The 25,091-nt window shown below is 40.7% G+C and overlaps 1 protein-coding gene across 3 annotated transcripts in view; it reads right to left on the bottom strand.

Annotated features, from left to right (window-relative positions):
- DEPTOR (DEP domain containing MTOR interacting protein) overlaps positions 1 to 25,091 on the bottom strand; it is an 83,023-nt gene that overhangs the window by 11,422 nt on the left and 46,510 nt on the right. For all 3 annotated transcript variants that reach the window (XM_058831319.1, XM_058831321.1, XM_058831320.1), the window contains 4 exons: positions 21,461 to 21,646; positions 20,705 to 20,839; positions 17,535 to 17,605; positions 16,784 to 16,888 (listed from right to left, as the gene is read on the bottom strand). In XM_058831319.1, coding sequence (XP_058687302.1) covers positions 16,784 to 16,888; positions 17,535 to 17,605; positions 20,705 to 20,839; positions 21,461 to 21,646 — 497 coding nt within the window. The remainder of the gene's footprint in view (positions 1 to 16,783; positions 16,889 to 17,534; positions 17,606 to 20,704; positions 20,840 to 21,460; positions 21,647 to 25,091) is intronic.

Raw genomic sequence — 25,091 nt, 5'->3', positions numbered from 1 at the left:
CTGAATATGTCAACCCACGTATTATTACTTCAGGAATTCTTTTAAGGAGACTGATTTACAAAAACACAATGATATAATGTTACATTTATAAAAACACATTTCAAAAAGCTGTAAGTGCTCAGTTCATAGCTGCAGCTGTTAAGGACTTTGTAACTAAAAACATGTAAAATATTTCTGTTGGTTTCCACACATCAGTAACTATAATAGATGATAAACTACACTTAAAAGAGCCTCAAAGAACCTTTTATTGCTCATTTCCTCATTGTTCTCCAAGGAGCTTGACAAGAGATAACCATCCTTTTTTATCCCTTAGACTTCAAGAAATGACACAGCCCAGAATAAATTCCGACCATTTTGTTGGTCAGGATGTGGTGATCTAAAAACCACAGAACTAATAATAGTTAAATAAAGTAACACTCAAATAAAATAAAAAAAAACCAAAAAACCTCCCTTAACTGATTTCAAATATTTAAGTATTACAGCAATAAGCTTTTATTGTCGAGTATTTCAATTTCCCGACATTGGTAACAGCAGCTCATGGAAGCAGGGACAGCAGAAAAAGCACTTTCTCAAAAGGTCTTTCTGTGGGTTTTCCATGGTGCATACAGAAGGTTTAACCAAATCCAGGTGTCCCCATGAAAAGATAAATTTCAAGTTTGAGCTTATATTTGAACAAATAGGATCTGGGAACCTGTCATTAAAAGAAGTTAGCAAAGATTCGTCATGCCATTTATCATGAGACTGAAGATGGCATGAAGAGGCGAGAATAATTCATTACCATAACATTTACTGGCCAAAATCAGGATTGTGCTGTACTTGGAACTGTACAACCCTTCCTCCCCCTCACTGGTAATTGCTCTTTCCTCCACGGCAATCTTTGGCTGCCTGCCCCTCCTCAGTCTTGCCAAGCTGCCCTGCAGATGTACATCCACACCCCTTGATTTTCCTGCTGGGATCACTGCCTGCTGGCCAAACCACAGCCCCTTCCCTCGCAGGAGGGTGCCTGCATCAGGGCTGGACAGCTGAGTTGGTGTTGATCATGAGGATGACTGTGGGATCCTTCTAAGAGACTGGCTGCAGGCATGGGTGTGGAATTGCGCAACTACCTTAAAGCCAATCATTAAATAAAAACATTGCATACCTGTCATGAATTCTTTGTTTGTTCTGCCTCAGGATGACCTTAATATTTATAAATGCTACAGGAATGTTCTTAGAGGGGAGGCAGCTAGCCTAGATCCTTGGATATTCAGATGCTGTTTGCACTGTAGGCTTTAGTTAGCTCTCCCAGCGGAGCCAAGCCTTGCTTTTTGGACTTTTTTGAATGTAATATGTTAAAAAATCCTTTAAAAATGTTCTTTCTTTTTTTAGGCACACTTTTTAGAAGGGTGTTGTGAAAGTTTATGAAGAGGTGGAAAATCCTACTGCAGACTTTGACTTAAATGATCATTGATGTTCGGGACAGCCCTAAAAAGACATTTAAATTTATAGATACGGTGACTCCAGTTGTTCATCTCTGGTACAAAGCAAGTAATAGCCATGAACATCAACAGATAATATATCTGAAAACAGTATGATAAGACCATGATTACATGGCCACTTTGAGATAAATTTTAAAAAACAACTGACCAGATGAAGAGTAATACAACTGCCACAAAGCAAAGTGGGGGCAGTGGGGGGACTTTCCACAGCAGCAAATGTGTGTGCCCCACTCCAGCAGCTGGGGGGTGAGGTGCTAATTCTCAAAGGATTTATAATTTACATTTCAGTGTCTGGCATGCACTCTGATTTTTTTGTTTGTTTGTTTGACTGCTTGATTGACTGTAGCATTTTAGTGGTTTTTTGGTGTTTTGTTTGTTAACTACTCTTTAAGAAAGTACAAACACTACTAAAATTGCAGATCAAATAGGTACCAGAGCAATCAATGATACCAAATATAATGCAGGCTTAAAATTCTCAAATTCAAGGCTAGATTATGCAATGACACAGTAAAGATAGTGGCAAAAGATAGTTTTCAGCAGTACTGATACTTTACCCCATTATCTAGGCAACGATGGGAATATCCGGGGTCTAAACCTGCAAAGCACAAAGTCTATGCCAGTACACTTGAGTTTTCTCCTTCAAGAACAACATAGTCAACCAAACAGAAAGGTTTGATGGGTTGTTTGGTACTGATAGTAGCTCTGGCATCAGCAATTAAGAGCATAAAGAGATGCTGAAAACACTGCCACCAGTTAATTTCCACTGAAGGTGTGAATATTACTGTACTGAACATTACACATGGCAACTGTATGAAGGAAAATATTAAAAAATGCTGGAGAGAGTGTGAAATCCAGTCTTGCACTAATCTTTTCACTCTGGAGCAGCCAGGCCTTCACTCCTGGACTCTGTGTGGATCTGAAAGAGATTTCTAGCAGCTGACAGCTCAAAGCAGGCCCACGTTCTGCAGCAAAGCACATCCCTTTGAGACCAAGGTAGCTCAGAAGTTATTAGCACATTGCACAGAAACAAGCCATTGTTGGGAAAGCTGTGTCTGAAACAAGGCTGGCTCAGTCATCCAGCAGGAGACAGACTGTATTTAACCCTTTGCTCTGTTCATCATTTGTATCCACAGTGATTTCCATACATTTGGATAGTCTGAGACATGCTTCCTTGACTACTATTTCTTCTTATCATCTGATGTGAAGCCAAAGTCACACAGATAATTTTTATTTTAAGACAAACCATTCCCAAAATGCATGAATAAATGTATTGTTTTCTTTTTAGTATCTCTCTTTTTTTTTTTTTTTTTTTTTTTTTTTTTTTTAACCTTGCTAGCATCATGTAAAAATGATGAATTAGGGCAAATGTAGGAGTTATTTTCAACCTTGGAAAGTTCTTCAGCAATTTTCCTAAGAACAAATATAAAAGCTTCTAAGTATAACTTCTTTCAGAGCTGTTCAAACAAAACTGTATTTTGACTATTTTATAGAGTAGAATTCATATCAGAATTGACAATTTAACTGTTTCAAAAAGAAAAGTATATCCCAATGGTAATATTTTTGCTTTTCTTCTTGTTAATGAAGATTAAAATTAAATCCATTACAGAGACAGCCTGCTTACATTTCTGTTCTACAGATACCCTCAATAATTATAAATAAATGCTTTTTTCATGTCCTACTAATCTGGGAGGGACGAGGATCATCTGGGGGGTTTGAATAGCTCAAACTTTTAATTGTTTCATTAAGGCATTCTGAAATTCACTGTTATCTTCCAGAGGAAAGTCCTTCACATGTGGTTAGCAAAGCCATCTGTCTTCTGTGTGCATGAGAGACCCACAAGATCCTGATTGCTATTAAATATCAGGCCATGCTGTCAGCAAGAACTTATGGGCACCCATGAAATCAGGGCTGAAGGGTTAACATTCTGCAATTGCCAGTGACTTGGAGATGTCATCAGCAGGATACCAAACAAATCAAACTTTTCACACTTCAGATACCTTTAAAACCTCTGGGCCATTCTAAAATTGAAAACTTACTGGATGACTCCTGTGGTATGGCCACAGCTCCCACCTGGGAAGGTTACTAAACACCTGAAACTGGGAAGGAATAAGCAAAGCAAAGCGAAACAAAACAAAACAAAACAAAAAACAGCCTTTAACATTACTTGTTTCAAGAGTCAATATAGCTGCTTTGGCTTTTCTTGTTTTGCTGACAGATTTCAGCAAAATTTGGGCAAGGCTTAGGTGCTACAAGAACAAAACATCTGAAACACAGCTTTCCAGCTTTCTAAATGAGGAAGGGGACATCCAAGCTTCCAACATTTTAAAAGAAGAGGTATCTCTCCAATTGGATCCCTTCCCCCTTGCACGCCCCTTGCTCCTCTGCAGATGCTGGGAACCATTCCTCCCACTCCTGCCTCCCAAGCACCACTGCCCTCCAAGCAAACAGATGGAAATCATGACATTGTTTTTTAAAATCTAATTTAAATATGAAATATGAAAGAGTTGAGAAATTACTGAACGCAAACACTTCCATTTAAGACTGTTATTTCGTCAGAAAGGAACAAAAAAACACCGTTTGCTGTTACCAACTAGAAAGGAGCTGTTTACAAGTGGATAACCACACAGGTCTGCCTTGCCAGTTGTTAGACCTGTTGAATAAATCTTCCCAGCCAATTACCACATCATTACTTTCTACCTCACACACCACATCATGGGTTTGTATACAAAACCCTTAGTGACTATGAGGTTTCCCTCTCTTTAGGGCGTAAAAAGATAATTTTACTTTTAAAAGAAATGTGGAAAAAAAGTGCTTGCTTATTAAAACCTGAATAAGTAATTTGATTTGGAACCCCACAACTCTTTCTGCTCACAAAAAAGGACACACTCAATCTGAATTGCCAAGGAGTCTGGATCCAGATATCAATCCCCTTTCAAAGGGGAGGAAGGTTCATAGCAGGACTTGGTTCCTGCAGTCCCAAGAGTCCTGTCCCTTTGTGCAGGCTCTGGGAGCAGCACACCAAAGCCAGGCACCGCTCCCTTTTCATCCTTTTCATCCCCTGCCAGCAAAAATAAATAAATGAAAGGACTTGTCTCCAGGCAAAGTAAGTTCCTTGATGTGCCTGACATGGATGGAGGAAGGTGGCAATAGATATGTAAGTGGTTGGAGGCAAAGGGAAAAAGGGAGACGAAAAGGAGGTGAAAATAGGATCAACCTTCTTGAGAAGAGGAAGAAGTGTAAGCAGAGCTTACACTTAGACCAGTAAACTGCAGCCTTAAGTTTTCAGGTAACTTTAAGTTCCAGTGAAATCAATGGCAAGATGGATGTTATGGTACCATGAACAATTTGAGAGAAATCTGGGGCAGGAGAACAGTGGAGGAGAAAGAGTGCAGAGCTCAGGCTGCATTTATGCTGATACAGGATTTCTTCTATTTTAATAGGTCACTCATAGCCATAAAGCGAAGGAATCCCCGTGCTCAGCAAGAGCCCAGGCTACAGAGATGTTGAATGTGGTACCACAGAAGTGCCTAAGACCTAACTTCCACATAAAGCAAACACAGGCAGCACTGAATTTTTTGCTCTCACTCTGTTAAGCTTTACACTGTCACAATGGAATGAGGAAAAGAGATGAAAATCAGAAGTTCTAAAAATAATGTTTCCAGTTAGATTTTTATCTTTGGGGGTTTTTTGGTTTTTTTTTTTAAGAGTTCATGAAGTCTTGATAGGATTAGTAAAGTAAAGCTGGAGCCTCACAATTCACAACCAGTGACATGTTGCTGGAAGGTTAAAAAATCATACCATGGCCTTTCCTCCATAACTGAGGTTACTGGATGGAACCAAATACATTGCAGATGTGTGTTCAGTTCTGTAAATATCTCTAGCAAAAGTGTAATTGGCTGTAGAGTGGGTGGTGTGGGAGTAGGCAAGTATCCAGGCTTTGCATAAAAAATATTTTGTCTCGAGAGAGATGTGTTTCTTGTTCATTCTTCACATCAGTGTGAAGCTGGCCTACTATTCCATCAGGGGTCTAGAAACTGGGTACCAGCAGAGCACAGTAAAACTCATAGCAGAGAAAATGAACTCCATTTACGGAATTAAAATATAAGTTCATAATTCTTGTGCTCCATCTTGGTCTGTGACTGCAGAGTGATGTGGATGGTTTTCCTGAGCAAGGCTTCGTTACACACTTTTATTATATACATATTATATACTTCTTTCATTTTTAAAAAAGAGGCTGGATTTTTTATAGTTTTCCAACAAATTGGTCTCCAACTGAAAAAAAACCAATGGGAATTAAACAACATAATCTATAAAGTGCATAATACAAAAAAAAAAAAAAAAAAGGAGGTAAAAAGTAATATCTATTTTATAACATAATACAGTAAGTCACATAATATAAAAAGTCATAGATTTTCAAGGGCTTCATCACTGGTTCAGATAATCTCTCCCTCCCTTCCTTCCTTCCTTCCAAATGATGAGAATCTTGGGGAATTCAAGTCCTTTTTTCTTCACCAGGAAGAGAATTAAACCATTGCTGAGCACACCCCACAAACAGAGTGGACAAATTAGAGGAGGAAAAGAGCCAACCAAGAGCCCATGAGAAGAACTCTTGCTTTGGAGTGCGAGTCTTTTGGGCTGCACGAATGTCAGCTCTGCAAGCAGTGCAGCTTCGCTGACACAGCTCCTGAGTGATCAGGTGAATGTTGACACAGCAAACAGGAATTATTCAAGAAGGTAAATTAACGCTATCTGTACATATCTGGAGAGTAATAACATAAGAACCTAATACCCTGAAACACAAACCATCCATAAATATGGAGTAGGGGAATATAGGTCACTGCTTTCCATGGCCCTAATTGGGAATTGGTGTGTAAAATCACTGACTTAATGTGATTCCCAGTGAGAAATACCCACAGGTAAAGCTGGGCCAAGGCTGGGCCACATCAGGAAAGCAAACCAGTGACTGCATGTCTAACTTTATAAGCGTTTTTATTGTATAGTGCAACTTGATACCTACCATAGAACAGTTCTGAAAATGTTAAATAACTCGAATGGCTAAAGATGGCTCTGGGTAAAATACTGCATCAGTGTCAGAAGAACACAGAGTCTAAGCTTATAAATGTCTTTTAATGCTTGGGTTGACCTTTTGGTGTCTTTTTTTTTTCCTAGTATATCTGTAACTAAACTATATTTGATAAAACAAAACTGCACATAATGAATAAAGAACTTTAAAACTATGTATCCGTTTACTTACATGGTCAAATATAATTATGCTGAACTGTAGTTCAATTAAGTCCCATAATGGTTAAAAACAGTCACTAAGTGTGAGCAAGGGGCAGACAGGCTCATGCAAGGCACCCTCAGCACCCTCCGGTATCCAGCATGTCATGAGCAGGAATAGTCTGTGTTGTTTGAGACAAACAGCTGCTCTCTGTTTGCACAGACAAAAGTGCAATTGTTTTTCCATGTGTTTGGCTAGCTAAACAGAGCCTTGGCTTTAATGCAACATGCTTCCCGAACCATTTGCTTATACTATGAAAGGAAGCCACTTCTTGAGCAGCAACAAGAAAAGAGACGAAGAGACGGAGAAGTGCATGTGAGAGTCAGTAGAGCAGCAGCTGGGCAGCAGCAGCATCCTAGAAGTGCTCAGGGAAGAGAGCTGAGATAGCCATGGACTTGTAAAACCAACAGCATCTGAGGAACTCTCCAAGACATCAAGTGAAATGAGTATTGCAACTAAACCAAATAATACAAAATGCTTTTCATCCTCAGTTGAGAGCAAAAGTAGTTCAAAATGACAGCTTTTTGCTGTATTGGCCTCTAACTCTATGTCTCTCTTACAGACACTCCAGCAGATCAGTTTTTCAGATGCCAGTACTCTCTTTAGAGAGCCTGGACTACCTGGGAGTGACCTGCAATAGCCTATGACAGCTCGAGCATGGGTGAGATCCCAGCTGTTCTGTCAGGCACTAGATCTCGCCTTTCAATGGCCTGCAGACCACACAGGAACTTGGAAGTTACATCAAAACACAAGCACAGCCCTGTTTTACACTGCTGCTCTCTCTCTTTCTGAATGGTTACAGCTGTAAGACTCCAGAAAAAAAATCAAGAAAACACTTCCATAATGGTAGGCTGTTCAGATATCTGGGTTAAACTGTCATAAAACACCGGTTACTTGAAAAGAATTTTTAAAACTATCGTTTATTAAAATAATGTGACTAAATGTAGAAAATCCACTGACCTCCAATAATCAAATAATCAACCTGCAGAATTTTTTTTTTTTTTTTTTTTTTTGGTATTTGTATTTCCTATTGATGAGAAGGAGCCAACACACAGACACAATCACAGTGGGTCACTTGTTGCCCAACAGCATTTTAGGTATCTGGCCTAAAAACAAGTTCAATTCTAATGTCAAGTACACTGCTGTGAATGCAGAAAAAGAGAGCTCTGAGATATTATGAAACTTGCTGTACTCACATAAGGTTTCAGTTGTTGTAAAGAGGAAAAAAAGTTATTTTATTGGCCAGTAAAACTCCTTCTGTTAAGAGTCTTTAGGAAAAATCACACAGAGGCATTGGAAACCTGATACTGTTCTGCAGGCCAAAATTTGGGTCTGGGATAAGCAAGTAAAACCTTGTTAAACCTGTGTCCTGTAAGTTCAGCGGGGGGAAAGATGTTAAAGGCAAAACTTAGACTCAAAAAGTTGAAGTTACTATTTTTATATTTCACCTGGGAATTCCCAATGTCTTAATTCCTTTCTCTGTAGTGAGTAACATGGATCCTGTTGTCCAAAACCAGGTCTGACAATCATAAAAATAATTTTTCTGTTTTCTTTTGTGTGTGCAGTTTGTAGTTCACATCCTGCTGGCGTGATGTTTGCGTCAATGCTCCCAACTGCATGGGAGGGGGTCTTTCCCCTCATACCTCAGCGTGTGACTTCTCACACGCCAAGTTTTGATTTATCACAGAACAGTTCCAGATAGTCACAGCAAGCATGTGGTCTCTAGTACAAAATAAAGGTGGACGATTTTTAGTCAATTTTATGTCCACTGTCTCAGAAGAACAGAAGCTCATGGTCCGCTGAGGCAAGCACAGTCCCAGACCCAACTGCCTAGTACTGGCTGTGCACTCTGAGGCTCGTGTACAAGACTGGGGTTTGTTTAACCTTCCAAAACAGCTTCAGAAGCTGTTCTTCAGAATAGATTTCTTCAAAACAAACTTATCCCTATACAACTCTGTGGACAAAGAAGCAAGGCAAACCAAGGAAATAAGCAGAAAAAAACGGAGATCCACCAAAAAAATGTAGGAATGCAGGATGAAATTATGACATGTCAGAAGCTAACAGGAGCTTTATCGTGACTTTAAAAGAACTAAAATTTCACAATTAAGAGTCTAATGATTTATTAGTGAAAACTGGAGCAAACCAGGAGAATTTTTGTAAAGATCAGCAGAGACTGGAATGTGGTAGCACTGGAAATAGAAAGTGTCTGTCTGCAGAGTAGCTACAACCTGGGAAGGGGTAGCAGGTTGGGATGTCACAAAGAAAGTATCTGGAGTTAATACAAACATAAATTTTAGGAGGGGGAGAAGGATGGCTTAGAAAGAGCTGTATAAACTGATGTTTGAAACCTGGGGAGCTGTGACATTGCTGCATGGGAGTCATGGGGCCCAGTCTGCAAATTCTCTGCTCTGACACTGGAAAACCTGGACCTGATGCTGTGAACCACAGCTCCCACAAGAAAACAAATACACTTTAGCAAACTCATCTGTACAGCTGCCAAAATGGATCTATTAATCAAATGTTTTGGTTATGTTTGAGAATATGTCAGATTTTCTGGCATTTTCCATCTCTGTTTAAACCCAAACCACTTCACAAGAATTCTGGTGAGAAATGGTCCGTATTGCACAGAGGGTTTGTGACAGGAAAAAGAGGAGAATCTAAATCCAGTTTGTGACTTCCTTGTGGCCACCATGGGGCAGGATCACCAGCAGCTCAGTGGAACAGTGTCTGTAAGAGTCTCCTGACACAGAGGTTCAACCATGACAGGGCTTCCAACATAGAGGAGGAATAAAATGGACAGAATAGGTAATGCAGTGAAGGGGAAAAAGAGAGATATCCAATCCTGCACTGGGATTCCCAGTGGAAAAAACTTCCACTATTTCATTCAACTTAAAGACACTGTGCTAATGCAAAGGATAGTCAAGGACATAAAGACTCTGTTGTTGCACTTGTAGTAGCCTGTAATGAAAGCAAAGGAGAAATCTGCCAAACCTTGTCTCCTTCTGGCAACTAAACAAAGTTCTGGCAGTGACACACAATGCAGCTTTCAAACCATGTTCTTCTTCAGTTAGAGAAGCCTCTACTTTGGTGAGAGGGCTGAATTCACAAGAGTCCCAGGCAAGAGGAGATGGGTGCAATGTAGTCTTCTGCTCAGTTCTCACAGAACCATGTTACTGTGATAATTTTCATGGCATTAATCCCAGTATACTAAGAGTAACATGGTTTTAGGGTAGGTCCAATCTATATGAAAGTGGTAAAGAAGATTCACTCTAAAAATTTGGGAACTACTCATTGAGTTTACTTAAATACACACAGGGAAAGTGGAAGCCTTGGGACAGTTAAGGAGGCATCACCACAGCTCACCAGCATCACTTGAGCAAATGAAGACCACAGACCAAGAAGAAAAGGCAGACACAGAGCAGGAACACCCAGGCATAGATTCATTCACTGACCAGGAAAGCACTGCGAGTGCTATACATGTTAAAAAGTCATCAAGCACAACCAGCCAAGATCTCATTTTTCATGTTGGTGGCAGAGCCGAATATTTTCACATTCACAAATATTTGATCCCTTCCAACTTCTGTTGAATCATTATGTGTTGGGTTTTCAAGCAAGGCAGGCGCCCTGGCCAACTCCAGCATGGTGGCTATCCTCAGCCGATGGACCACAACCCAAAGCATCAATGTGATGGATGGCGTTAATGGCGATTTATTGCAGGGAAACTTAACATTTTATAGCCTAGGGTCACTGTGTTACTCCCATCTGCTTACATCACACTTAGGTGCTATTGGCTAATTGCAGGAGGTTTTACTATCCTAGAGAGAGGGGTGGGTTACTAGCTTTCCGTTACATCCCGAGTTCTTCCGCACCGCAAGGCCTTAAACTACAACAATTATGCTACTGACTAGCCCTACTAATTTTTTCTTTAGAGTCTTTTAGAAAGATTACCACTAAGGATTAAAGAAATAATAATGAAAAAGCCATCCAAACTGCTCAACATTATGTTCCCCATTTCTATGCTCTTAACATGTCCTAATGCCCTGGTTCTGCACCTCGGGAGGAACAACCCCATAACCTGCTGGAACAGCTCTGCAGGGAAGGAACTGGGGGTCCTGGTGGACAACAAACTGCCCATGAGCCAGCAGTGTACCCCTGTGGACAAGAAGGACAATGGTATCCTGGGGTGCATTAGGAAAAGCATTGCCAGCAGGTCAAGGGCGGTGATCCTGCCTCTCTACTCTGCCCTAGTGAGGCACATCTGGAGTGCTGTGTCCAGTTCTGGGCTCCTCAGTACAAGAAGAGACATGGAAAAAATTGAGTGGGTCGAGTGGAGGGCTACAAAGTCAGTCAAGGGTATAGAGAATCTTACAATGAAAGGTTGAGAGAACTGGGCCTGTTAAGCCTCGAGAGATGACTGAAAGAGAATCTCATTAATGTCTATCTAAATGGAGGGTACCAAGAGGATGGGCCAGGCTCTTATCAGTGGTTCCAAGCAATAGGACAAGAGGCAACATGCAAAAACTGAAGCACAGGAAGCTCCACTTGAACACAAGGAAGGACTTCTTTACTGTGCAGTGATTGTGCACTGAACAGATTGACCAGGGAGGCTGTGGAATCCCCCTTAGTGGATGGGCCTGTCCTGTGCAGTGTGCTCTAGGATGACCCTGCTTGAGCTGGGAGGTTGGACCAGATGACCCCCTGTGGTCCCTTCCAACACGACCCATTCTTTGATTCTGAAATGTAACAACCACTCTTCTCAAGCATTATCTCAATGATGTTTGAGGCTAAATCTACCCTACTTGGTTCACTTTCCAATCTCTGTGATGGATAATAGTAGATAAGATCTGAGGGCCTGGTTACTGCTGCATAAAATGAAAGACAGAGTTAAACCATCTTTGAATTTTCTTTGGTTTTGCAAAATCAGACTGATTTTATGGTAAAAAATTAGATTTTCTTAAAATTAGATCTTCTAAAGTCACAGATGCTTGAATACAGCTTCCACATTTCTGTGGAGGAGAATGGACCTTTATATTATAGTTTATCATTAAATACTATCAGAAAATGAAGCACTTACAGAGACATGTTTGAAACTTATATATACATTTATATTCGAGCCCTACAGCAGTGGCATTCATTGTGGGTAGTGCTATGCATGTTTAGCTCTGCTACTTCTCTATTTATGGACAAGCTATGAAAGCAGTTTGTCAGCAACTTTTTCTGAGTGCTCATATTACCAAATACATCCATTCTCAACTCACTCTAATGTAATTATCGAATTCGGCAGCGAGCTGATAACACAGCTAAAGGAAAATCCCAACCTGCCTCAGTGTTTTCATGCTGTAATTGAAAACAGATGGCAACTCGTGTAATTTATGCTTTTCTACAATCAGTAACATGTTGGTATAAGATAAGAATTCTAAGACTGAATAGCATCTGCTTCAAAAACACCATATGCTAGTGCACAGCATAAATATTTATCCAAGCCTTCTCCATCTTCTCATTTAAAGCTCAATTCCATGAAAAAAATGAAAGTACCCTTCAGATACCTTCAATTAGCACTGAAGCATCCCTGGAGTGCTTTGAAGGGTTCGGGGCCCAGCATCAAACACTGAGGTATCTTCCTTTTCCTAAACTTCACGGAGAGGGTTAAATGGAGGCATGTACCTTGTGCCTTACTGATGCAATATAAATCCCAGTTCTCAAGCTCCCATTAGAGTGCCTTTAGGAGACACAAAGAAGTTTCTTACCTACAATATACATGCATCTCTACCTTTCCCACTATACTGTAAAAGACTGGAAACTGGACTTGGGATATATTTTCCTGGGGGAAGTTTTTTTTTAAGGATTTTTAGACTGATTTATCTTGCTTGTCAAACAGTTATGCTTTCCTTATACAGGTTTTGTATTTCTCTGCAGCTTGAGGTACATTCAACTACACGAGAATCTCACTGTTCAAATTTCTTCCAATTGCAAGAATATAAGGCATTGGTAATTCCTCTGACATCACATGGTTTTGGGCTGGTTTTCACCCTGCTGGACACTTATAATGTGTGCCTTTTAGTCTTCCATGTTATAAATCTGTAATACATTGTTATTGTGGCAGTACTTGAATTCTTTGGACTAATTAGATAATACAGATGTTCCTTTGATTACATGAAATGGGCTTGATGACCTTGATGAAGTGACATCCATTGGCTTCTTGACACAGTGGCAACTCAATTACACTTGAGAGTTGGTTCTTATTCTGCTAGTGAAATCATTTGAGAAACTGGACCTGAAATAATTTGTGAATTTGTGAATGCAGAAGATAAATACACAGGCAGAAAATATATAAAGCTGATCTCCTCCCTGTGCCAGCTTTCAGAGATCAGGAGAGCAGAACTCCTGAAAGGGTCCTGGCTGCACATTACAGTTCCCAAGCTGAGCTCCAAACAGAAGGTGTTGGTACCAGTGACAACACAAACTCCCTGCTGCTGACTCCCTGCTGCTGAATTGAAGAAGAACTAGGCTTGAAAAGCTTAAACAGCCACTGGCAATTTGTAGGATTTGAGCACCATAGGTGTAACAGCTGTAAATACTAATTTGCTAAGAATCAGTTTAAGGAATCAGATAGCTTTCCCTTGACAGTTCGAGCAGGGCACTGATTTCTCCAGCCAGTGGGAAGAACAGATGATCAACGAAATGAGTGATTAAATTGTCTCTTTCACAAGCCTCATACTTAGCTAGGTCTGCTTGTTCCATCACACTCTGTTGCACTTATGTCACACTAAATAACAATGTGATGCATAATTTAAGTCACCAGTTTGAAGTCAAGTTGTAACTTTTCAAAAAATACTTAAATTACCTTAAAACAGAAATGAACTTACATAATAAATCACTGAAAAAAGAGAAAAAGAGTTTTACTGACAACAGCTGGCAATATTTAGCAGTGTCATCTGCACATTTTTCAGCCAGTCAATAATGAATATTAAAGCAACTTGGGAACTTCAAAATCCTGCTGTTCCTGTCTGCACTGCTGACGACAGCAGACAGCTAAACAGAGCTGCAAATAACTCAGAAGAACGCATCGCAACACTGACTCCTTTCATAGCCTCGCGTCGCCTCCAGCTCCCTCTTGTTAATGCACTTACAGCAACCACTCTCCTCACAATGCTGTCACAGGCAAACATACTTCAGCAAACCAGGTCCAAAAATACTTAAATAAAGCTAACTGACTCGATATTTATTGAATTATTTTCTCAGCTTCACACCTGAAATTTCAGACTCTGAGTGGTAATCCTATTTACCAGCCCCAGAAGAGGTATCAAGTCCTAAAGCTTATAGCCTCTCACACATCTTTAGCAGATCATGCTAGTAGGGATTTTGTCAGAAATAAGTTCTCTTAAAATTCCCCTGGAAGAGGATGTCACACATAAGGAGATGGCAAGTGCTGCCATGCTGAGGTGCACGTGTGTGACAGAGCACACGTGTCCCAGCCGCTCACTCCCAGTGCCCAGCCACTGCCACTGCGGGCAGCCAGTGTCCCGAGCTCATTGAGTTTTCTGCTCAGATTCCCAATTCACAGCACTTCGGAGCAGGCCAAGAGCCCAGACAAGCTCAAACTGAAAGCAACCCACCAGTAAGTCCAGCAGGTAGGTTAAGCCTGCAGTGTTTACTGCTTTCTGTGATAAAAGATAGAATTTTAAATGCACAAACTAAGGTGCTACAATGAGATTGTGGGCAGCAGTCCTCTCTCAACAGTATGTTCAGTATAATGCAAAGACAGGAAAATAGTGCTCTCCAAAACAGGCAAGTGCAAAATCACAAGCTTTACAAATAAAGACATTCTAAAAACAATTACAGTGGATGCATCTCCTTAGGAGGAAAATCCCTGCTGCTACTGCCAAGAACTTTTCTACAAACTGCAACGCCAAGGCTTGGCTCTTCTTCAAATTCTTGCCCTTTTCATCATAGCCAACTTTCCTTGTTAGCGCTTCTTTGGTGTAGCACTCTTTTTGCAGACAAAAGCCTCTTGCACCAGCCCACCAGAAGTTACTGTGCCCAGCAGCCTGTTTTCTAAGTGCCCTTCCTGCAGCTTCCACACAGGGGAATATTTAATTTCAAGGAGCTGTCATCTAAAGCCTGTCATTCGTTTTCTTTAAATTTGCCAGATTGAGGAGTTCTGTAAACAGATGGATTAAGTGACATAGATTTTTTTAAAATTTCAAATACTGCAATATGATTTACATACTTATTGCCATGAGAACATCTAACAAAAGCCCTTATTTTCAAAGAAAAACACCATCTCTTCACTTGGCTAAAAATTTTTTAGGCAACAATTTTTGTATCTAAAGAGGGGATCATCTCATATACAGCTATAATATGTGCAATTCTGCTCTGGAAAACCATTTCATGTAAAGATAACAGCTTTGAAAATAATCAGATCTGTCCTTGTGTAAAAGCAAGGCATTATATTCCAGTTTTACAGCACTGTTTGTTCCTTTCAGGACAGTGAACTATTTTGCATTTTTCAATCTTGAATGGTTCAGGTAGACCTCTCCAACCCATGGGATTACACATATGACACCACAGTGTCAGCTTTCAGAATTGCTCCACTGTACAGCTAGCCTCTATATTCAGAGAATAAAAGGTGCTGTAAAATACTAAACTGTCAAGTTCAGGATCTAGAATATACACATGATTTAATAAATTATTTTCAAATTTAGGCCCTTGAAATTTTAGGCAGGATCATTATTTGAAAATCATACTCTTCATATAAAAATTGTAATTGTAATTATATTTAGGTGTTGTATAAAACATTAAAAAAAAATTCCAGCTCCCTCAGAACTCAAGCTTCTTTGCCAGCAGGATGTGTCTGTGTGCTACATGCACCAACAAGCTCTGCAGCTGCCAGTCCCTGTCCCAGGGGTTTTGCCTACCTTTACTAAAAAAAAAAGTTTCCAAGACAGTAGGTTCCTGAAAGTTCCATTAAAAAAAGAATTAGCAGGCAGAGAGCAGGAACCCCTATCCTGCTCTTGCTAAGGAGGGTCTCATGGCAGGTCTGGCACCATGCAGTGAGCAGGATGTGCATCCCTGGAGCTGTGGCCTCCAGCTTGGTGGGTTGAATGGACAGGTGAGAGGCAACTGGAAAAACTTCATGGCAAACAAGTGGAATACACCTGAAACCTACATCTGTGTTGCTGCCATACAATAAAGCATGGCATAAATGGATAGTTTGATCTTTCTGGTCATTGGAGCAGGTCTAGCAGCTAACTTTTATTAAAACTCACTTTTATCTGTACTTAATACAATACTTTTTTTCTTTATTTTTATCTTTGTACAAGGCAGAGATTAATTCACAGATATATGCAGGATGTGATCCAAGCCCACAGGTAAGTCAATGGTCTCTGCATTGCAGTGCAAAAGCTAGAAGTGGAATGTGTATTTATTGATTCTTAAATCACTTCTGAAGCTATTTCAGCTCTTTATGAAAGTATCATCTGTTGTTCTTTCCAAATTGTCTTGAATCTTAATTGCTTTAGATTGAACAATGGGCTATGTTAGCTTCACTTTCACTAGGTATGTCTGACTTTGCCTGTTCCTAAACAGTCCAGAAGCTGCACACCAGTAGTCGCATGAATTAGAAAGTAAAAAGGGAAGCTAAAATTGTGCAGAGTTGAAAAAACATGAAAATAAAAAAATAAAATAAAAAAATCCATCAAAAAATAAGAACACCACCACCACCAAAACCAGCCAACCACTTGAAGCAAAACCCACCTCAAAAAGTGAAAAGATCAAGAAAGCAAGTTGGAACAGACAATCAAGTCTCATGTGAAAAAGAGACTTCAAGAATCTCATGGACAGAAGAGAAACAGGAGGGGGTTTAAAGGCAACAGAACTCACTGTGCACAAATGCCTGAAACTGAGACAAAGGCACTGAACACTGGAAACAAAAGCACCTCTCTGTCCCCAGATACTGGCAGCACAAGACCTTCACAAAGCAGCACAAATTTCCCTGGGAAATCATCCCATTTTGAGAACCCACCTTCATCCCAGCCGCGGCTGCTGGCCCACTGGGGTCCACAGCCTGGATGTGGCAGGGTTTGCTCCCCCGCACCACAAAGCCCCAGCCCACGGCATCACCAACAATCTGGAAAGAAGAAAGGACATGATCACTTTAAGCAGTTCCATGAAATTCAAGGGGGCAACTTCTAAATGGTCTGAGACGTAACTTCAAGATCCCTGTACTTCCAACACATAGTAGAATACAGGCTGCTATGTCACTCATGGGAAAGGCTCTATCTAAATGACTCCTCTTGCTTTGAATGAAGTTTTTCTGTTACACTAGGAGGCTGTAAAAGCAATGATTCCAATGACTAGGTTCAAGAATATCATTAAAGAAAGGCTCTAATAATGTATGTGAGTCAAATTTTCTATCTCATCATATAGAAAGACCCTGTTAGAAACCTCAGAAACCCTACCCTGCTACCGGTTTGGGTAGGTGATCCATTCCTGCAGAGCAGGAGCACCAAGTCCAGATGAGTTTATATAATACAAATGTTATTGGCTTTATGTAGTTTTACATCCCTTTTAAGTATCACACTGGCATAAAGACAGAATAAACAAGCGCTGAATCAGACCTGAAATTTGTGGAAGTACTTATTATGGAGTTCGGGATTTTAAAGTATAAACCTCAGCAAATACAAATAAGCTCTAATTATCCCATCAGAAAATGTCTGTTTAGACTGCCCTATGCATATAACACTCAGAAAATAAAGAAAATACTGGAGACATACCGTAAAAGTTTTTCTAACATATGGGGCTCCAGGCATCAAGAGTTCATCAGCAGTCACAGGTCTCTTTAATACTGTGGAGGTACAGAAATGAATATTCAATAAAAATATTCCTCTGGAGTTTCTCCTAATAAAAAAGATACAGTGTCAGGATACATCTTTTTGGCCCCACTTCCCATACAAGCTTTCAATTCTTGCAGACTTGCTTGTTGAAAGCAGTAAGAGAACCAAGGAAAAGCCTGCAGAATAATTCTGAGTATAAATGATGAGATCTTTGGAAAACTGAGGGATTTAGCCAAAAGACTGTTGTCTGCAATCAAAATCTCCTAAACACTATCACAAAAAACCAAAGTGGCTTTTCTTGTGTCCAGTGTTGAAACAAGTGACCAACCTTCCTGGCACAGAGCAGCTTTCCTTCACAACTCACTGTGTGCTTGTTGGGTGCTCTCTGCTATTTCATCTGCTTTGTGTTTGAATCACAGAATTGAATAGCAAGAAAATCCTGCTAGGGTGAGGAATTATCTCAAGAGATTTCTGCAACTGTAGGCACAGACCTGTAACTCCCATCTTATCCAGGGACAGATGAGGTAACCTACAGGTGTTTGGGATTTTAAATGAAAGGAAATAGCAGTAAGTTTCTGTAGGTCCCCATTGCCTTCCTATGTAATGGCATCATTTTCCTCCAAATAAATTAAATTTGAAGTTCTGCCAGATCAAATCAATACCATCCTGTGTACCATTTTTTATCTGTCCATAAATGCTTCACAGACAAAGGACAACATAAAGATATATGCTGTTCAACCCATTTGTCTGCTTCACCCTTAATATTATGGCTGTTTTTCTTTTAGTGATATATAATTTTGACGGTCTCTGTCTTTTCACAGGTGGGAGACAAAATTTCTCACAGATGGTATTTGAAGACATTCTTGAATTTCTTAATGACATTCATGGAAGCAGGGAGAATTCTAGCAGAAAAACCAATACTTTTTTTTTTTTACTTTCCCATGCATTTTGATGAACTGTCATTTAGTCACTGTTATACTTTGCAGAGCATGTCTGGTCAATGTGAAAAAACCTGAACGACTGTGCTCATTTTACAAGTCAGAATCAGGTAAATCATCCATGCAGAGCTCTCTTACGTGCCTCCCTTCATTAGACCTCCAGAATTTTTCTTTTTTGTTTGATGATTGTTTTTCTACATGATTGGTCAAGTCATGACCTGGGTGTTTTTTAAGTGTTTGCCTGCAAGAGAGCTCATCTTACAACAAATACACCTCTGCCTTGTGTTCATTAGCATGTAGTTCAGCAACACACTCTGGGTCTGGATAGCAGGAAGCTATTTCTGAACAAAGTCTCCTTATAGTCAGCAGAGGATTAAGAATTCCTCGTAACATTTACATCTGACAGCCTTATGTTAACCTATGCAAGCTGACATGCGGATCTGTACTTGTGCTCTGGGAGAAATAACCCTACATTGCCAGTAATTGTATAATTCTTAAAAACCAGTCTGTTTATAAGCCCACTGCTGTCCTCTTTCAAATATGAGTCTGTTAAAGCTATTCACAGCTTGAAAACTAGTCCTAAGGGAAAATTTCTTCTAAAAAATTTATGCAAGAGCAACGTCAGCCTATTCTTTTTCTTCCAGTGTTGTGTAATCAGCTGCATTAAAATAAACTTGTTCTCACTACTCATGGCCTGACACTTCATATAAAATCAGAACTGTAAATGAACAGAATAGTTGGCATACTTCAGATAACACACACATTTATGGATAGCACATGAATGCTGTTTTATCTGTCCCAGAAAATTTTCCAGGATGCAATTAATGTACTGGGGACAAAGAGCTACCCATACAAAAGCTACCAGAGCATTTCTGGAAAACATACCTGAGAGATATTCTGCCAAAACATGATACTGTTATGATACAGGGGCAAGCCCCTTGCATGAAGGGGTGAGCATACTGGTAGGTGGTGCTGAACACCCAACAGCAACACACCCTGAGGATGCAATGGCCACTAGAACTGACAGCATTTCCCCTGCTGGGCAGCAGGTCTGCTGGAGGGGTTATGAGCATATAATCCTACTGAGTCCTTCCAATTATTTTAGTTCAGAGCTTCATACTGAATTCCCAGCAGAGCTTAAGCAGAGAAGGAAATGTGCTAAAAGAAGAGAGAAGGAAAATATCCTTCCCTTTCTGATGGCCGCTCTGCACAGCAGGAATGAAACGCACTTTAGCTCACTCATCTCTGGAGTAAATGGTCAACGCTTTGAACAGCATTCACCTAGTGCTTGAGGCACTCTCTTGTAATTGCTTCAAATGCCAGCATCCCTCTGAAAACAAAGATTACACATATCCACTGAAGCCTTCCCTTGCTGTACACTACTCCCCACACCACTGGCAGAGACTTGGTGAATTTGAAATAATAAGGAGCTCAAAGGGAAGCAGGGGCCCTGTTTGATATTCAGGGCTATTTCTGAGGGAAACAGAGAGGCTGAAACAATATGTATCTTGGTCTGTTTTTCCCTTCCCAGATGTACAGTAAGAAACAATTTTAAGTGAACTGTGGAAGAATGGGTGTGTTTAACCTTCCGGCGTGGGATAGGAAATCCTTTCAAAAGGAAAATAAGCTTCCACACTACTTCTACCTTCTGAAACAGACCAGTGTAAGACTTAAAACAAATTAAAATGTTCAAATGGTCTCTGACAGGCTGAAACAATGCTGCCTCAGTTTTTTTAGAGCATGCTGTTTTCTGAGAAGTGTTACTCCATTGGAGCTCAAGCAGTCACTGGATAGTTAAACTCTCCTCTGACTTGCACCAAAAGAATGTCTTTAGGAGGAGATTTGAATTGGTTCAGAGCTTGGCAGTGAAGAGGCAAATCTAGGCCTCTGACTGCACATCGTCCTAAGAGATAAACTGCAGCTCAAACCACAATTATGGACTTGACGTAGAGATTACTGGAGGCAGATGTCTGGCTTCTGTTCAACAGAACTTCAGGCTAGAAGATGATAATAGTTCCCTCTGGCCTACAAAACCTGTGACACTGTGAATTTTTAATGTATTCTTGGAAACAGAGGCTTAGGCGTAATGATAGGCATTCTTCACATTGCCTTCTCCCCACAGAGATGTCTGTACCCTGGCTGCTGTGCATTGTAAGCCATGCTGGTGCTCACCAGATTTGGGGTTGCAGAGCACAGGGGGACTGCTGCTGAGCGTGGGGCTACTGCTGAAGTACCCGCTGCTGCCACAGCTACTCATGCTGCTCCTCCGCACTGCCGACACGATCTTTATCTCCTTGGTGGGACTCACTGCAAGCAGAGAGAAAACAGAGAAAGGGAGCCGGTACCAGTTATTAAGCTGTTCTTCTGTTTCTTTTTTAAAAAAACAGCAACAAGCCATGTTTTCACTGACAACACTGGGAATGGGTTAGTGCATCCCTACACTGTTAGAAGAGTCACTGCATGAGAGTAATGCTGTAACTAACAGGATGGCTGAACTGCTCCCATTGCAGTGTCTTCTAAGAGGCATTTCAACATAGGGAATGTTTTTCCAGTTTTCCTTCCCCTTCTTTCAGTACTTCCTAGTTATTACTGTACAAAAATGCTGCAGGGCTCTTTCCCCTCACTTTAATCTTCTTGAAAACTCCCCATAGCATGTATGACAAATTACTTTGAGTTTGGAGGACTTCAACCAGTTCAGTTTAAACATGGACCCCAAATTTGGACTAGCATCTGAAATGATGTTGATACAGGTACACCCCAAGGAGCTACAGGTTTGGTAAAATGAGTGAATGGACAATCCCTGTGAAGAGGGATATATAATACTCAGCCCTGCATTTTTTTCTAACACCGAAACCCCTTGTCCAAAACCAATTTTTTAACACTCCATGGAGTCACTCTACAAACAGCAGTATATAATTAATGAGTCACCTGAGAGAAAACTGGTGTGTTTCCTGTTGTCATGGTTCTGTTTGCGCAGGCAAAATGGGCTGTCATGGCTTTCTGGCATCAAGCGAGATTTCTCAGTGAGGAGCTCCATTAATCGCCGTCGCCGCCGGAAATTCATTCTGCACTGGTAGAGCAACTTGCTGTCCATAAAATGGTGCTTGTTGGACACTAGGAAAAGAAATGGATACAAAGTCTATGCCTGGTAGGCATAGAAAGAAATCCAAGCCTACCCATGTGCAATTTGTGCACTACAGACCTTGCTTTAAGGATGCAATGGTCAGAGCTCTCCTCTTCCCCTGTGCAGCCTCAGCAAGAGGAGGAAAGTGGTCACCTTCACACAGGTGGCTCCAATATACACCCTTTATAGCAGCAAAAACAAACTAGGAATTGTTGTGGCAAATTCTGAGAAGAATCTTTTACACTACTTTGATTAATGAGATGCACTTTTTATTGTCCAGTGGAAATAGAATAGAATATAGAGAGAGTAATAGAATTACCTCTCTGACAGGTTGCATAATGGTCTAACACTGTATGTCTCTTGCTGCTGCTGGTTGCTACAGACCAGACTTAGCTCCTTACATCAAGTTTTGTGTAAATTCATCAGTGTAGGGCAGCCCCTGGGACTTCTGTCCAGCTACCTTGTTCAGAGCTACAGGGCAGCAAAGAATCAAGACCTGTGTATTTCCTCTGTCTTGTTCACCACAGACACTGTGTCCCAGACATTTCCTGCAGGCCACTTCCCCCCCTTGCACGGACACACAAGGTTTGGGAACAGGCACCTGGCCAAAAGTAATTTCGTACATAATGAACAAAAACCTTAATTGCAACCTGTATTGACACTGAGAGCAAACCCCAGGCTGCTGGGGTCAGAGCAGGAGCACCAAGCCTACCCCCAGCGTACAAGAATAACATCTACGCCTTCACTACCACCGATGCTGTGATGAAAAACACAGTAGCTGGATGGAGCTCTGTGCCAGGTCCTGAAAGTGCTTTGGCTCCTGCAGGTCCTGATTGCAGGAAAGCTCTCTGGAGTACTCTCTGCATCAGTACTGCAGCAATTAAAATAGCTGCAGTAGGTGCTTGGCAGCATTTTTCTCCATTTTCACCCAGCTTCTGTGATCACGTTCCACAGAAATAATTTCTCACAGTTGACCAGACTCTGGATTTTCCCAGTTTATAAATTGCATTTCTTGCAATATTGAATTATAAAAACTGGTGGGCTATAGATATTTATGTGTAAAGTGTAAACAACACCACAGGTATGCATTGAGGTCAGTCAATGATTATGTCTCAGTCACTTGGCCTCCTACTGCAGACACAGAACTTTTACCTCGCTCTTTCCTCTGCCCAACACATGGGTCCAAAAACCAGCAGAGTCCAAGGTGCTACACAAGATCCAGAGCCTGGAGCCCTGCTGGCCTGCTTTCCTTTCATTCTCATCCTAAATACAGTATTTCTTGCTCTCATCCCTTCTGAACCTGTGTCTCAGGTTACTCTTTATGGAGCTACAGAACTACACCACACCTTGCAAAATAGGCTGCATTCACATATAATCTGCCAATAAGTCATTTGATGTTTGTGAGCTGAAGAAATAACCTCAAAGAAGAAAAAGTCCAGTCCAGTCACCCTCTTCAGGGATGTCAAGTCACCCAGACAATAAGGAAGATTCCAGTCCTAGATATGATCCCGAGGGCACCGTCTTTTGTGTGGGTACAGAAACTGCCTTATGAGGTCAGACCATCTTGCAAAGAAGCATGTCCCTTGCCTGCCTGGGTCACTGTCAGGGAAACCACTGTCTATACAAATGCACTTCTACCTTTGGGACACAAGGAATAATCAGCACAGGAACTTTCTGAACTGCACATGCTGGTGCCCAAGCTGCCCCACAGGCCATCTGCCCCAGAGTCGTGTGGCGTAGGCTGTAAAGCATCCCTTAGATTGCCTGGTTCTGTCAAAGATCTTTGGAAGAGCCAGTGCCACCTGGCTTTTGTCTGCTTCCTTTGGATGCTGAATCTGTTGCGTCCTCAGGGATGCAAAATGGCTTTGTTTAGTCCAATTTAGCATCACAAGTTAACTCCCTGCTGTGTTCTGACACATTAATTTTCACAGGCACACACTCCTGCTGTGCTCCCCATTTTGGATACATATCATATGCAATACTATTAAACAACACTTATTTGACACTCACTATTTTTGAAGAACGGAAGTAGAGGAGGAGAGATCTGGCAATCTGCCTACGTTCCCCCAAAGGATTTGCTATCAGAGGCAGAGTTAGTACGTAGGTGTTTGCAGCTAACAGTTTCATTTTAAGATCACTGACACGGTAAGTAAAAGTAGCAATATCTATCAATATCTTACCACATTATTAGAATAACCTAATTTAAAGACAAAATAGATTTTTTGAGGCCATCTCAAATTCAGTCTTAAAAAGGCAAGCTCTGTTTATTCAGCACTATTGTGATTCATAATCTTAAATGAAAGAGGGCTCCACAAATGCTTCCTTGGAAATAGAGCTGCTATGGCCAGCCATTCACAATGTAAGAAATATCAGTAGGGTTTCTGAGCCAAGTTAAATATTACAATGCCACCGTTTTTAACTAGAATTATTCTGTTGTTTGTGTCATTAACTTAAGTGCTCTGACAGTAATGAGAAATTATGACAATCAGATATAAACATACACTCATGCTACAGACATTGTCAAGCACTCTGAAATTCAAGAATTACTGACCATGAAACTAGATAATGTAAACATTTTTATGCCACAATACTGAACATATTTATGACAACAATACATGTTTTGAATTAAATATTGTAATATTTATAGACTTAAAACAGCAAGGCTTAGGTTTTCCACTGAAGCCAATAATCTCTGCAGTAACTATTTCAGTCCATAGAAGGTAAATTTTTATACAATAAATGAGTGCAAGTGGAAAAGCTAAGTCCAGTGACTGTATGTATGCTGAAGAATATTTGTATATGATTTACACAACAAAGGATTTGCAGCCAAAATACTTAGGACACATACCATCAGAATAGAATTTGGCATGCTCCTTGACTTTCCTATTTTAACCTCCTTATTTCTAAGGATAGTTCACATATCATGTATTTGTAACATCATGTAATTTTTTACATATTTAAAAAGAAGCTAAAAATACAAATAGGAGCAATATAGCTCAGACTGCCTCCTTGTTCATACATCATCAAATAAAGACTCTAACCAAAATTACTACCATGCCTCATGGGGCTCTTTTTTTTTTAGTCATCTGACTAATTCATGATTTGTGATTAAATGTCCAGGCTGTGACTCTGCCTAAGGATGACTGTATCTGGAAAGGTGTGGAAAATGGAATTTCCAGACCACAGATCAGAAGGAAGAGGTTGAGGAGGGAGAGGCAGATGTGGGTGCTGGCTGCCTCTGAAAGCACTCCTTGGGTGCAGTGGCTGACTTTAAGCAAGAGCCAGAAACTTGCCCTTATCCTTGGTAAATCACAGCTCCCTGAATGCTGGATGCAGAGCACACACAGAAGGTTGGGTTTGTTACATTGGTAGCTGCTGGGTGAGTGGTTCAGGTGCAGTCACGGGTGCTCAGCTCAACTGCTTTAGCAGCCCACA

This window comes from Poecile atricapillus, chromosome 2 (genome assembly GCF_030490865.1).
Source record: "Poecile atricapillus isolate bPoeAtr1 chromosome 2, bPoeAtr1.hap1, whole genome shotgun sequence".
In the NCBI taxonomy this organism is placed as follows: Eukaryota; Metazoa; Chordata; class Aves; order Passeriformes; family Paridae; genus Poecile; species Poecile atricapillus.
This window is presented reverse-complemented; position numbering and strand designations above follow the sequence as displayed.